This window comes from Myzus persicae, unplaced genomic scaffold (assembly GCF_001856785.1).
Source record: "Myzus persicae strain clone G006 unplaced genomic scaffold, MPER_G0061.0, whole genome shotgun sequence".
Taxonomy (NCBI): Eukaryota; Metazoa; Arthropoda; class Insecta; order Hemiptera; family Aphididae; genus Myzus; species Myzus persicae.
In genome coordinates this window covers 1-13,314 of record NW_019100984.1, presented here as the reverse complement: position 1 = coordinate 13,314, position 13,314 = coordinate 1, and the positions used below count along the sequence as shown (strand labels likewise).

At 29.9% G+C, this 13,314-nt stretch overlaps 3 protein-coding genes across 3 annotated transcripts; 1 reads left to right on the top strand and 2 right to left on the bottom strand.

Moving 5' to 3' along the window:
- Nucleotides 1-1,496: 1,496 nt before the first annotated feature.
- On the bottom strand, nt 1,497-2,849 carry LOC111027142 (protein ALP1-like). Its single transcript, XM_022305363.1, has 2 exons — nt 2,827-2,849; nt 1,497-2,355 (listed from the first exon to the last, which is right to left on the bottom strand). The coding sequence occupies exons 1-2, from the start codon at nt 2,847-2,849 to the stop codon at nt 1,497-1,499; spliced, it is 882 nt and encodes a 293-aa protein (XP_022161055.1).
- A 3,974-nt stretch (nt 2,850-6,823) lies between these two features.
- On the top strand, nt 6,824-7,660 carry LOC111027139 (protein ALP1-like). The gene has a single exon (XM_022305361.1). It carries the CDS (start codon nt 6,824-6,826, stop codon nt 7,658-7,660), a length of 837 nt encoding a protein of 278 aa, XP_022161053.1.
- Nucleotides 7,661-10,236: 2,576 nt separating this feature from the next.
- Nucleotides 10,237-13,189, bottom strand: LOC111027140 (the record flags this gene model as incomplete). Its single annotated transcript, XM_022305362.1, has 6 exons — nt 12,493-13,189; nt 12,073-12,415; nt 11,729-11,929; nt 11,464-11,660; nt 11,200-11,339; nt 10,237-10,847 (listed from the first exon to the last, which is right to left on the bottom strand). Coding segments are annotated over exons 2-6 (1,443 nt in total), but the record flags the coding sequence as incomplete, so codon positions are not given.
- Between the last annotated feature and the right edge of the window lie 125 nt (nt 13,190-13,314).

Below are 13,314 nucleotides of genomic sequence, written 5' to 3'. Positions count from 1 at the left end.
CATCAAATTCTTTCGATTTTGATTTTTTTGAAGCTGGAAGATTGGCGGCTGACCAACCCATTGGTATGTATAATTTTAATTTTTAATTTTTTTAATTGGCTAGATATAGTAAAAATAACAATGATGATAAATTAAAAAAAATTCAATTATGCTATTTTTTTTTTAATATGACCTCCTTTTCAGAGTCTTTAACAGAAGCGAAACAAAAAGCAAAATTGGGTCAATTAACGTCAGATTTCTCATCTTCAGAATCTCATAAAAAAAAGAAAAAAGAACACACTTTGAAAAGATCATGGAACAATTCAAAACTAACAAAAAAATTGCCTAGGTCAAATAAAAACCCTATTTTCACAAATATTTCAGGTAGATATCAATTTAATTTTAAAAAAATTTTATAACAATGTTTTTATTTTGTGTTTTCTCATTATACTTGTATTGTAATTAATACCTATATTAAACTATTATATAGATAGTGATAATGGGGAAGATACCTGCAATGATGACAGTGATATTGACAAATCGTATGATCCAAATGTTACTAAAGACAGTGAGTGTACTATTATACTATTACCTCGACTATTACTATATATTGTTTATATTGTATTAAAATTAAACCAACTGTATTTTAATAATTTGAATTAAAATCTAATTTTGGATGATGAAATAATTGCAACATTTAAATTTTTATAGGCAATAATGAATCATCAGATGATAATGAATCAATTATTTCTACCATTTTAAACAAAAAAGACTCCGAAACACAGCTGTTAGGTGCATTGAGACAAACAGATGCAGAAGCAGAAATAATCCACGATATACCAGGTATATTATAGTTATATTACTGTATATTATATTATATGTTATGTTTAGTTTTCTCAGTATATAAAAATGCGCAATAAAAATTAAATAATTTAATGTATTGTAGATTTTAACATCTTAAGTGACAATAATAATGAGCAAATAGGATATTGTACTCCATCAACAAGTAAATCAGCTACAATGGAATTCGTAATGCAGAAGCCAACATCAAAATCTGTTTCTACTCCTTCTGCAGCTGTAATAACATCGTCAAATACTGGTATTATAATAGCTGTGTAACTATAATTGTTTTCATAGATTAAATCATGTATTACACTATATAATATTTATGTATTTGTCTTGTTTTAGACTTTGAAAATTTTGTTAAAACCACATTAACAAATTTAAAATATGAATTTTATAATATATTGCCAAGTTCAATTAGGTAATTCCTATTTTATAGAAATATTTTATTTTTATTTGCTTTGACAGACAAAATATTTTAGTATTTAATTTTATTACACGCTATTGATAAAAACTGTATACATATTCGTAAGATGAATTTATTAATAGTTTATTTAATAATAATATTACCGAACAGTGTACACCTGATTTAGAAATAAATATTGAATACTACTAAAATGCTAAATAATATTGTATTCTAATAATAATACAATAATATTTAAAAGCATATCATTTCATTTATTAAAATAACTCGCAAACTGTTCTCGAATTTCAAATGCAGCCGTATTTGTCCTTCGATTAGTCGATCTCATGTCCGATAAAGCTCGAATAGTTTCAGTTTGCTCCTCACTTTCAATGAATGTGTTATTATTTTTAATCATAATGTAGTTATGTAGGCAGCATGCAGCTTTCACAATGCATTCGGCAGTTTTAACATCCGTTTCTATTGATCTGAGGAATACTCGCCACTCCATGGCTAATATACCAAACGCATTTTCGACCACACGGCGCGCTCTGCTTAATCGCATATTGAACTTTTTCTTTTTTATGTCACTTATCATAGTGGCTTTAGGGTAAGGTCTCATCAAATAAGTTTGGAGAGCAAATCCTTCGTCACCAATGAATACGTGGGGAACAGGATTATCGGTACCTGGAAGTGGCTTCGAAGGTAGAATAGTTTTTCCATCAATGTACTGCCGAAAAAAAGCGGAATTTTCGAAAATAGCGTTGTCGCTGTGACGCCCATAGCTGCCAATATCAACTACCATAAACTTGTAAAACGGGTCTACTACCGCTAAGAGAACGATGGAAAAAAAATTTTTGTAGCAGAAATAACTTGAGCCCCTATTACTAGGACATTTTACTTTAATGTGCTTTCCATCAATGCTTCCTAGGCAGTTAGGAAATCCCCAAACTTTTGAAAATCCCTCCACAGCTTCATTCCATATCTGTTCAGAAGGTGCAGGTAAATAAGTTGGATGTAGATTGTTCCAAATTTCTTGACACACTTCTTTTATAATTTTTGAAACAGTAGATCGTCCCGTTCGAAAAGAAAAAGCAATACTTTGGTGGCTGTCACCGGTAGCTAAATATCTAAAAAATTAATAAAGATTCATAAAATACTTTTTAGATTCTTAGCGGAGCGATGAATGTATTGATTTTACAATGATGTGTGCTTTTTTTTACATTTTTATAAAATTTTATTTGTTGGGTAAAAAAGTTTGAAAATTTAATACGAAGCTCCTAATATATTGTTACAATAATAGTTGAAAAATATTTAAAATACATAGGCACGATTTTTTTAAAAATCATTTTAAGTTCAAATTTAGACAAAATTTATCAAATTTTAAATTTTAAATTATTTTGTAGTTAAAAATGTATAAAATGTTCAACTTTTAGTTATGGATTGAAAATTTAAAACTTAGTTATGGATTGAAAATTTAAAACTTAGTTATGGATTGAAAATTTAAAACAGGGTTCAACGTAAATATGTTATAATATATTAATAACTTTATTCACAATAATATCGATTAATATACTTAGTAATATCATAGGTAGGCTGACTGACCGTCTTCGCTCAGAATCATTTTTCTTATACAATGATATTATATCATTGGATACAAATTTAACACAATCCATTACAGTTAGTCACTTGTAACCTACTGTACAGCAGAGCGACTCCCACTTACCCACCTTTTTTTAATATATTATTGTCTTTTGTAATTGTAATCTCTCTATTTTATTTTATTCTATTCAACCTCGTATTGTTTTAATATTTTTCAGGTGAATTGGCCAAAAGTAAATGGAAAAATTTGCGTGATTCCTATATGAGATTCAAAAAAAGTGTAAAAGGAGAAACAGGGCAAGCTAAGAAATACCATAAATGGCCATGGAGTAGCCACATGGAATTTTTAGATGATATTCTCAAATTTCGTCCTCCAGGCAGTAATATACCTGATATGTCAATAGGATCACCTAATAGACCAGAAACACCACCACAGACGGCACAGAGTTCAGATACACATGAAAGTATTATTTCTCCAAGTACCACACAAATGCCACCCCCTTTAACACCACGGAAAAAACTTAAGTTACATCATGAAGTTAATGTCTTTGAAAAAGTTATCGACTATTTGCAAACAAAAAAAAGAACACAACTTGACGGTACTGATCATTTGTTTTTAAGTTACGCGGACACTTTTAAACAATTTCACCCTCAAATACAAGCTGAACTTAAGATAGAGCTTGCAACATTATTCGCAAAAACTGAACTAAGAGAGCTACGTGAGCAAGTAAGACCAATATATTATAGTGACAATTCAGCTACTAGTTCCCCAAATTCTCAGTATAGTTTTGAATCACAGAGCCAGCCAGATAATCTTTCTTATACAACGACGAGGGATGTTTATGAAAATGCGAGCAACATGGTTATTGGATTAGGGTTGCCTAACCCTAATCAATATATTAATTAAGAAATTTTACTTTCTAATGTTAAAACTAATATGTTTTATTTAAACTTTTTTTTACTTTAAAAACATTAATAAACTAAAAATAACTAAGATATTACACAATACTTTTCAATTTTAATAAATGAATAAGGTATTATCAATTTTTTTATTTTTATCTATCTTATAATAAATGTATTTATATTTATTATTAGTTTAATTTTTGTTATATGTTATTTTGTGAAATTTGCCTCAAACAAATAGTTAATCTTTCTCTTGACTCGATTGGTTCTCTCAAGTTTGTTGGCAATTTTGAAATATTTACTTTTACTAGGTCATGTAATTCCTCGAAACACTCTCGTGACATGCGAAAATATTGAAAAAAACGATCTTCATGTGATTGAAGTTCAATACAAAGACGATGGTATTCGCCAAATGATTTTCTTTTCGTATTTATTTCATGCACCCAACATCGTCTTTTTCTTTTATTTTGAAGGGCGAGTAGAAGAAGAAGTTGCTCTTCGTCAGAACTTGACATATTGAATAAATAATAATATAATGAAAAAAACACTGAAAAATATCGTTGATTTGTAACTATATGACTACAACCGCAGGTGGATATGTGACTGGCAAATATCATGTTTTTAGGCTAGACCGCTTATGAAACAAACGCATGGTGAGTGGCGTCACCAGATCGCTGACCGCCGCGACAGACCCGCGTTCTGTGTGCCCGAGCCTTTAACGTTTCGGTAGTGATAAGCTTTTGAATGATAAGAGTGGTTGTTGTATTATGGTATAACAGCCGTTACACAGTGACCAACTTTAGGTGGTGTTGCATAGCAAGTCGAGGGATATTTTCGATTTGCGGAGCGGAGCGACGGCGCCGGGGAGCGTAGCGACGAGTGCCGCTAACAAGGCATCACTGTAAATTATTTCGAATTGGTGGTGTCACTGCTGGATCTCTGGTATATTCTGGTACGAGTTGTGGTGGTATATTTAAAGACGAAACGGTGGCGGCGAAGTGTCCTAGACCCTCATAGTGTCATCTGGTTTTAAGCACACACCCACACACATATACACACTTATACACCCACCGCACACTAGCACTCTCTAGTCTTGATCGGCGATCCCGTCCACTTCTACAGAGTCGCTATACATAATATATACACACTTATTACACAGGTCGGTGCGTACGGAGTATTTTGGTGACCGGGAGTCGCGGACTATTATTGTTCGTCCCCGGCCCGTACCGTACAACTCCTTTTTCCGCATCATTCGTTTGTAAAAATTGTTTACCGTCATATGTTTTTATATCCATGGTTTGTAAAATATCATGCACTTCTTGTCTATTTTTGGGTAATTTTGGACGTACTAAGGTTCGAGCTTGAAGCATATTATGTTTGATGTATTTAACATCTTGCGTTGTAATTGAATTTGTTGAATTTTCCCTTAAGTACATATGCAACAATTTAGAAGGGCGTTCACATATACTTTCGATGGCTTTTCTTTTCAGTCCATTACTAATAATTTGGCGTTCAAGTTTGTTTTCTTCATCTGGATTGTGGCTATGATTAAGACTGGACGATTCCCGTACAACATTTTCGTTTTTACAAATTCTTTCATAAGCTGTGCATCCCCGTTTAGTACATTTGAATCGTTTAAATTCATTTTGGAGAAACTTATGATAGCTAAATTTAAACTTATTTATTATAAAAATTAATTCTCCCTTTTCACTTAACATTTTTTCGACCGAATTTATTTTATATTATATATAATATGTAGGTACGAAATGTGACAAATTGCAATGAACTGCGAGCGATTGAGACGAACTGCGATTATTGCGACGGATTGCGACGAACTAATGATATGTGATATGATTATGACCATTTATAATGCGTTATCGGGTTAACGATTAGATAATTGCAAACAGTATATCCGGCCCTGTGTCGCTAAATATATTAAAGTCTTCCAACTTTTATATTATGAGAACCACTTGTTGAAAATTATATTGGGAGCCAATTCAATGTTCGATGAGGTACTTTACCCAATATTGGGAGCCAATTCAATGGTCACCATCTGTATATTTTTTGTATAGGTAGTACAAATTATATAATAATATAAAGTCGTTAATATGTTACAATTATTTTGAAGTTAAAGTTGAAAGGGTGTATGGTGTCCCGGGGCCCAATTGATCCTTAATCCGGGCTTGATTACATAACAAATTGTTTAAATATGTTTACTTAGGTACCTATTTGGTTCTACCAAGGATTCAAGAAATTGTAGTTGTTTATCATAAGCATATTCCCTTTTTTTTTTTGAAGCTGATCCAGACTTCAATAGTTTTTTGTTTGCCATTGATCTAATTTTTGCATCCCTTACACTTTTCCACCTTTGTTGGGCTTTATCAACTATAATATGTAGGCAAAAATGTAATAATATAGGTACTAAATAAATAAAATAAACAAAATAACAACTGTTGTAATTGTAATTTTATTTTATTAAATACATTTCTGTAGGTACCTATTTATATTAATACAAAAAAAATTGAGAACTCTCTCTGCTGTATAGTGGAGGCGGAGCTTATTTATTGTACTTATATCTAAAACCGTTTAATATTAAACCGTAATTTTACGCATGCATTTAAAAATGCATTAATAAAAAATGTGTTCTATCATACAAATGTTTTATTTGACTTTCGCTAGTTTTTTTTTAAATTATTGTAAGAAAAACTTGTGGACAACCTTAAATTAAATTTTTAATATTAACTTTCAAATTATATTATCGAATTTTATAAAAAAAAACACAAAATATTCGAATATTTCAAATGCTTATAAATAGCTGGAAAATTAAAGGAAAATTAAAAAAAAAATTTGATGTTTTAGTTCTATAGTTTTTTTCTATGCTTATAAAAAAATTGTGATCTACGATTTTTGATTTTTTTTTAATGGCAATATATGCACAAATTTTCAAAACTTTTTGGCCAGTCAAATTGTTTTTTATAGACGTTTCAAAATATTATATTGAATTTATAGGTTATTGAAACAATTTTGTTTTTTTTTTATTTAAGGTACTTGGCATCAGGTAATACATTTACTGATCTACAGTATTCATATATAATGGGAATATCTACAATTAGTGGTATCGTTGAGGATATATGTGAAAAAATTTGGAAAATGAAATCTGAAGGCATACCTCTACCTACGGAAAAAAAATGGAGAGAAATTTCTTTGGATTTTGAAAAAAATTCTAATTTCCCTAACTGCATCGGTGCATTAGACGGGAAACATATTCGCGTTATTAAGCCTATCAAAAGCGGTTCACTTTTTTATAACTACAAACATTATTATTCTATAGTGTTGATGGCAATTTGTGATGCAAATTATTGTTTTACATTTGTTGATGTTGGAGCATGTGGAAAATTTAGTGATTCGTCTGTCTTCAAAAATGGAAAATTTTTTGAAAAACTTGAAAATGAAACATTATCTATACCTCGACCTAAACTTCTACCAAGAGATAACGAGAATGGTCCTTTACCTTATGTAATTTTAGCCAACGAAGCTTTTGGAGTTTCTAAAACTATTTTAAGACCATATGCTAGAAGTAACTTAAATTATAAAAAAAAAATTTTTAATTACCGTCTATCACCGGCTAGAAGGTATATTGAATTTAGTTTTGGAATTTTATCCAACAAATGGAGGATTTTTCATAGACTGATGAATACAGGCGTTGAACTTTCAACAAAAATCGTAAAAGCTTGTTGTGTACTTCATAACTTTGTTCGTGTAAGAGATGGATATCAATTTGCCCATACATTGAGTATACAAGGTTTTGAAACTTCAAATGATACAATAGATACACAAAACAGATCCGGCAATACAATCAGAGACATGTATGCAAATTATTTTTTGACTGATGAAGGAAAAGTCGAATGGCAAGATAAGATGATACATTAAATTTGTTTTTTTCCCTACAATATTAGTTATTACTATAACATCATTTTTTATTTTACTTATTAAACTTATATTATAATAAACTTGTTTAACTATACCTACCTATAGTAAGATACATTAAAATATAACAGTTTTTTTGTAAAGTATCAGCTAATGTTGGTGCTGATAAGTAGTATAATAAATATACTAATTATGGATGTAAGTAGTACTCATATGTCTTTTTTTTATGCTTATATAATTTAATAATAACTACATAGTTCTTAGGATTAGTATTATATTATTTCTGTATTAACTATACCGATCTGTATATAATTATACAATTAATAAAAAACTAATCAGAGTATTAACATAAATATTAAAAATATGAATAGTTGTTTTTCATAAGAATTACGTACAAATATAAATAATTAATTAATAATATAAAATGGAGATTTTTCTGGAAAACATGTTATAAAGTAGTAAAACGTGAATATTAACCATATGTACTTGGAGAATTATTTAATACCTACTATCTAATAGGTACACTTGGGGAGCCGTAAATACACGGAAAATAATTAAACGGACTGTCAGATTGCGGAATTCTTGTGTCAAGTTACGGACCGTCAAATTACGGAAATAAAAATACCGCTAACCGTCAGATTACGGACCGTCAAATCCCGGAATTAAAAAATGTACGGACCGTAATATGACGGAAAACCTTAATATCACGGACCGTAATATGGCGGAAAGTAAATACATGGACAGTAATATGACGGACCGTCACATTACGGAAATTGAAAAAGCTAGTCACCTTGTTTTTGTTTTCGGAAACAGCACAAGATAGCGGTGTAAACTTTAGGTCCCCATAGCGGGATGTGATAGATAAGAATTTGGACCCCGTGATAAGAATTTATAGCTGATAAGTGATAATCCTTAGATCATATCATAGAACAATATAGAAGCGAAACTCGATCAGCTGATTGTGGTCTTGGTTACCTATGATCTGAAGTCTAAACCTACGAAAAACATGAAAACGGTTCCACGCACCAACATGATGTTAGACCCTTGGTTACCAATATTATGATGATCATATACAATGGATGGAGCTTAGATCATATTATACTAGTATATGATCAAAGGGATGGAGTCATACCATATTACACGTATTAAAACATTGCAAAATCAAACTAAAACCTAATATGCTATCTACAAGTTACAACAATCTCATTCAAACCTTCCTAACTCAAATGTCTCAAATCATGTAAGTTCTGTTTAGTATTAAAACTTCTAGGTATAATGTATTACTTATCGGTTATCATACATCTCAAAGAACTTAACAGATACATCACAACAACAATTATTTATCTTACAAAGTTGCAGTCAAGTATGGATTGACCACCCGGGGTTTTGTAATTGTTTACTGTTACACATAGGCGTGCACAGCCCGTTCTGGCAGAGTGGGCTAATCATACTTGAAACAAATTATTTAAATATAGTTTATTTATTTATTCATAAAAAGGGCTAGGAATATAGCATTTGCATGTTTTTTTTTCTTTAAGTCCAAATTGATTGGTTGTGATTGCTTCACGATTTGGCTTATCCTCAATAAATAAAACCATTTTTTGTTTGCATACCTATTTCATAGATTTAAGAGAATCATGTTAATTTTGTTGGTATAAATATAGATAGATACCTATGTCTCTTTCACAACAATTCACTTCATCTAATTTTGACATCTGGTAGACAAAAACTTACTAATTTATAAAACTTTATTACAAATTATAAAATCCAATAAATAAATACTAAAAATAAAACATTTGAATAAAACAAACTAACAAATTTTGTATTTTTTGAATTTCATATTTTTTACTATAATTGAACTCTACTTTAGGTGATTGACATTTTCTTATTAATAGATACAATAAAATAAAAAAAGGTTAAAATGTAATTAAAAAAATTAATTTACATTTTCAATAATATGCTTAAATAATTTTTAGAAAACAAAATTCCTCTTGCTTATTGAATTTATGTTTAAATATTCACTAGACTGAAAGATTAAAATATCATATCACATCACTGTCCGGCTGTCTATATTACTATATTGATAAATATCTCACCTTTGATTACTAAACATGGTTTGTTTGTTTAAAATAAATAAAAAATGTACACTTGGTGTAATTTAATACATTTATTGAATTTAAACAATTATATTAACTGTAACTCCCTTGTTTTATGCGCTGTGAAACTATTCTACAAGTAAAGCGTACCTATGACTATTGACTGTACAACTATATTTTATATAATTGAAGTTAGGTAAAAACATGTAAAATAAATTTAAAAAAAATGTTTAGAAATTAAATAAAGTGGTTTTTAATGAAACAGTAACAACACTTTATTGGTATAGTGAAATACTAAACCGTTACCTAATTCTTAAATAAATTAGGGAATCTGAAAAATATATTAAATAATGGACAAACTATTTTTTTATTATTTTCTGGAGATAAGCTTTTTATAATAATTAATAAACTTCAGTTTTAATTATAAATTATCATTTATTTATTTTTTTTTTAAAGGATTAAAATAAAATATTTAAGAAAAAACACCCGTTGAAAAATTACATTTTCTGCTCTACACATTGGGCATACAGAGTTTTGTTGTTCCAACTGCCTTACACACACATCACACACCCATGCGTGGCCACATGGTAATACAATATATTGCTGTTCGCTATCAGATAGAGACACTACCAAGCATGTCATACACAAGTTTCTGTTGTCCGGCGGCTGAGGTACATCTGGCGAATCTGGAGGGTTCATAATTGGCGGTGAACGTGGTGCATCATTAAACGGTTGATTCAGATCCAATTGCAAGTTATTATTTTCCACTGGCTGTGGATCAATAACATTGGGAATGTGATCTGGTACTAGAACTGCATCTGCTGGAACATTGTGGTCTGATTCATCATCTACATCAGCATCGTTCATTCTCAACGCCCAGGTTCGCAACCTTAATTCATAAGCTGCGCTGGTATACGAACAACGCAGAAGAAATTGCCATATGGATATTTGTCCTAATTGGTATTGCTCTGTAGCATACTTTATCCTGTGAGAGTTAGCCAAAAACTTGGTCCTCACATGCCTAGTGGGACGCAAGTGATTCAAAATTTGTTGATTGACCAAATGGTAACTGGAACTCAAAGTAGTTAAAGTGCCTATTTAAAAATTACAAAATAAAATAGGTATTACCGTTTTGGTATTAATTATTAACTAACTAGGTACCTTTATGATTATAATTTAAGACTCATTATATTAGGTTTTACATTGAGTTTACTTAAGTAACTATGAAAACATTTTTTTTTTTCATTTAAGAAGATTAAATTTAAGTTTATAACTATAAATAAATACAACCTCTGATAAAAATATATTAATTTTAATTTTAGTAGTTTAATGTAGTAATTTGATCCATAGTTCCAAAACCTTGAGTCTAATATCTATTTATACCTTTAAGTTCTAACACAACTTGATGTAATATTGTTATATTGTACTTATGCATACATTACTTACCTATAAATACCCATAAGCTTGGATGCGCGACAGAAAACTTTAATCTTAAGGCGTTATGGAAGCTCTCAATGTTATTATTTGTCCGACGAGGCAGTCCATGAACCGACACAACTTGTGGACCAATATTTCTTAACCAATATCTTAAAAGAAAAATGTCAATTATGTTATTGGGGTACAGGTTTAATATTTAAATTTCTAATACCTAATAGTATTTATTAACAGTTATTTAAAATGTTTTAGGTTTTAAGTTAATTAGTAAAATACCGTTCATAATAACTTAGCAATCTTTCCAAGTGGACATCATGATTTCGTGCAAATGCTCTAATTAATACAAATCCGTTCTCCATATCTCTAGCTGGCAATAATGGAAGGGACATAAGGAGTTTCAATACCTTACGGGCATTATCGTTAGTATTTAGATGATGTAAGTATCCTAAACTGTTCATTTTTCTCCATACAGCCTACAAAATTATACAAAACCATTAATAAGAATGCTTTTGATTGTATTTGTTTGATTATTTATTTTTACTTGGTTATGATGAAACCAGCAACCAGCATAACGGGCTTCTGGAAATGATGAAATCAAAACATCCCTCAGAGCCACCTCATAGTCAGTTATAATGACTTCAACTGTTAAGTTTGGTAAAAGATTATCTTTTACAAATCGCATAACACAGTTGTATGAATTCCGTGACTTACTTTCCATAAGAATATAGACAATAGGTATGGACTGCAAATATTTAAATGAGAATTTAAAATGAATAAATATCATTGTATGTTACAACTATTTAAATTGGTGGCTATTTCCACAAGTATTTTAAATTTGAATTTGTATATTAAATAAAATAATATAACATATTATTAATATCTTACATGGTTTTCGATCATACAATGTATGGTTAGTAATTGGTATCCCATGTTTCTAGGTACAACCTTGAACGTGGCATCCGCATGTAACTCTGTCACACCATGTTGCAGAACATTAACAATTAAATTCATACATCCAAAAATGATGCTACTTCTTCCATCCACATCTCTAACACATCCTCTAAAAAAAGGAGAGTCGCAACAAGAAAACCGATTTAGCTGGCCATTGTCAAATAGAGTTGCCAAATCTAACAGTGAGTTAGGCAATCTAGGCAATGATCTTCTTCGGGCATGTCGCATTAGAGATTCGGCTGTTGACCATGGGTACAACCCTGCTGCTACCACATGTCTAATTAAATATTAAATTCAGATATTAATTTTTGATAGGGCTCTAAAAGATATTCTTTAGGTTATATGACTTCTTACCTTCTAGATTCCTCATCATATAAATTCCTTAACGAGATATTCTCAGTAGATGCCCTCGTTTTCAAAATTTCACAAAAATTATGAATCAGTTGCTGAGAGTTATTTTGCTCACTAACATGGCCCTCATGTGATTTTATTATCACTACAGTTCCGTTTCTCAGCTTCTTGATTGATCCCGGACAAAAATAAGTACTAGCATTACTGCATTTATAATAACTGAAAAAAAAATAAGCTATCTTTACTGTACCAATATCTATTTGTAATCCTAGCAAACTTTTTTTAAAAAACTGTGTTAAATATTTTTAAATAATAAATATATATTATATTTAATTGTATTAAGTTCATCATGTGTGCTTATAGATATTAAAAGAATTTTTTTCTGAATTGTTTGCTAATTTTTGTTATTTGTAAAAGTTCTAACATCCTACACCGTCAAATGGGGTGAATAGAAACAGTGTGGTGAATAGAAACAAAAAGTGATAAAGTTATATTCGGTCTTGTGGTTTTTAGGAAAATTGGTTTAGGACACTTTTTTCTTTATCAAACTCAAGTGAATGTAAACGATATTACACCTAATCTGTTATAAAGATAAAATTATTTACTAATGCATTGATAACACGGTGATCTTCTGACACAAGTTTGTTATCAGTTATAATACGTGATAATACAAATATTTTTTTCTGTATGATAAAATCGATTGATTATTATTATTTTTTTTTTTAAATGTCCGTTGACTTCTACAATTTAATAATTCGTAAGTATACATTTTTTATTTGTTACAAGTTTTATTTTATTAATTTATAATTAAAAAATTGTTTTTTT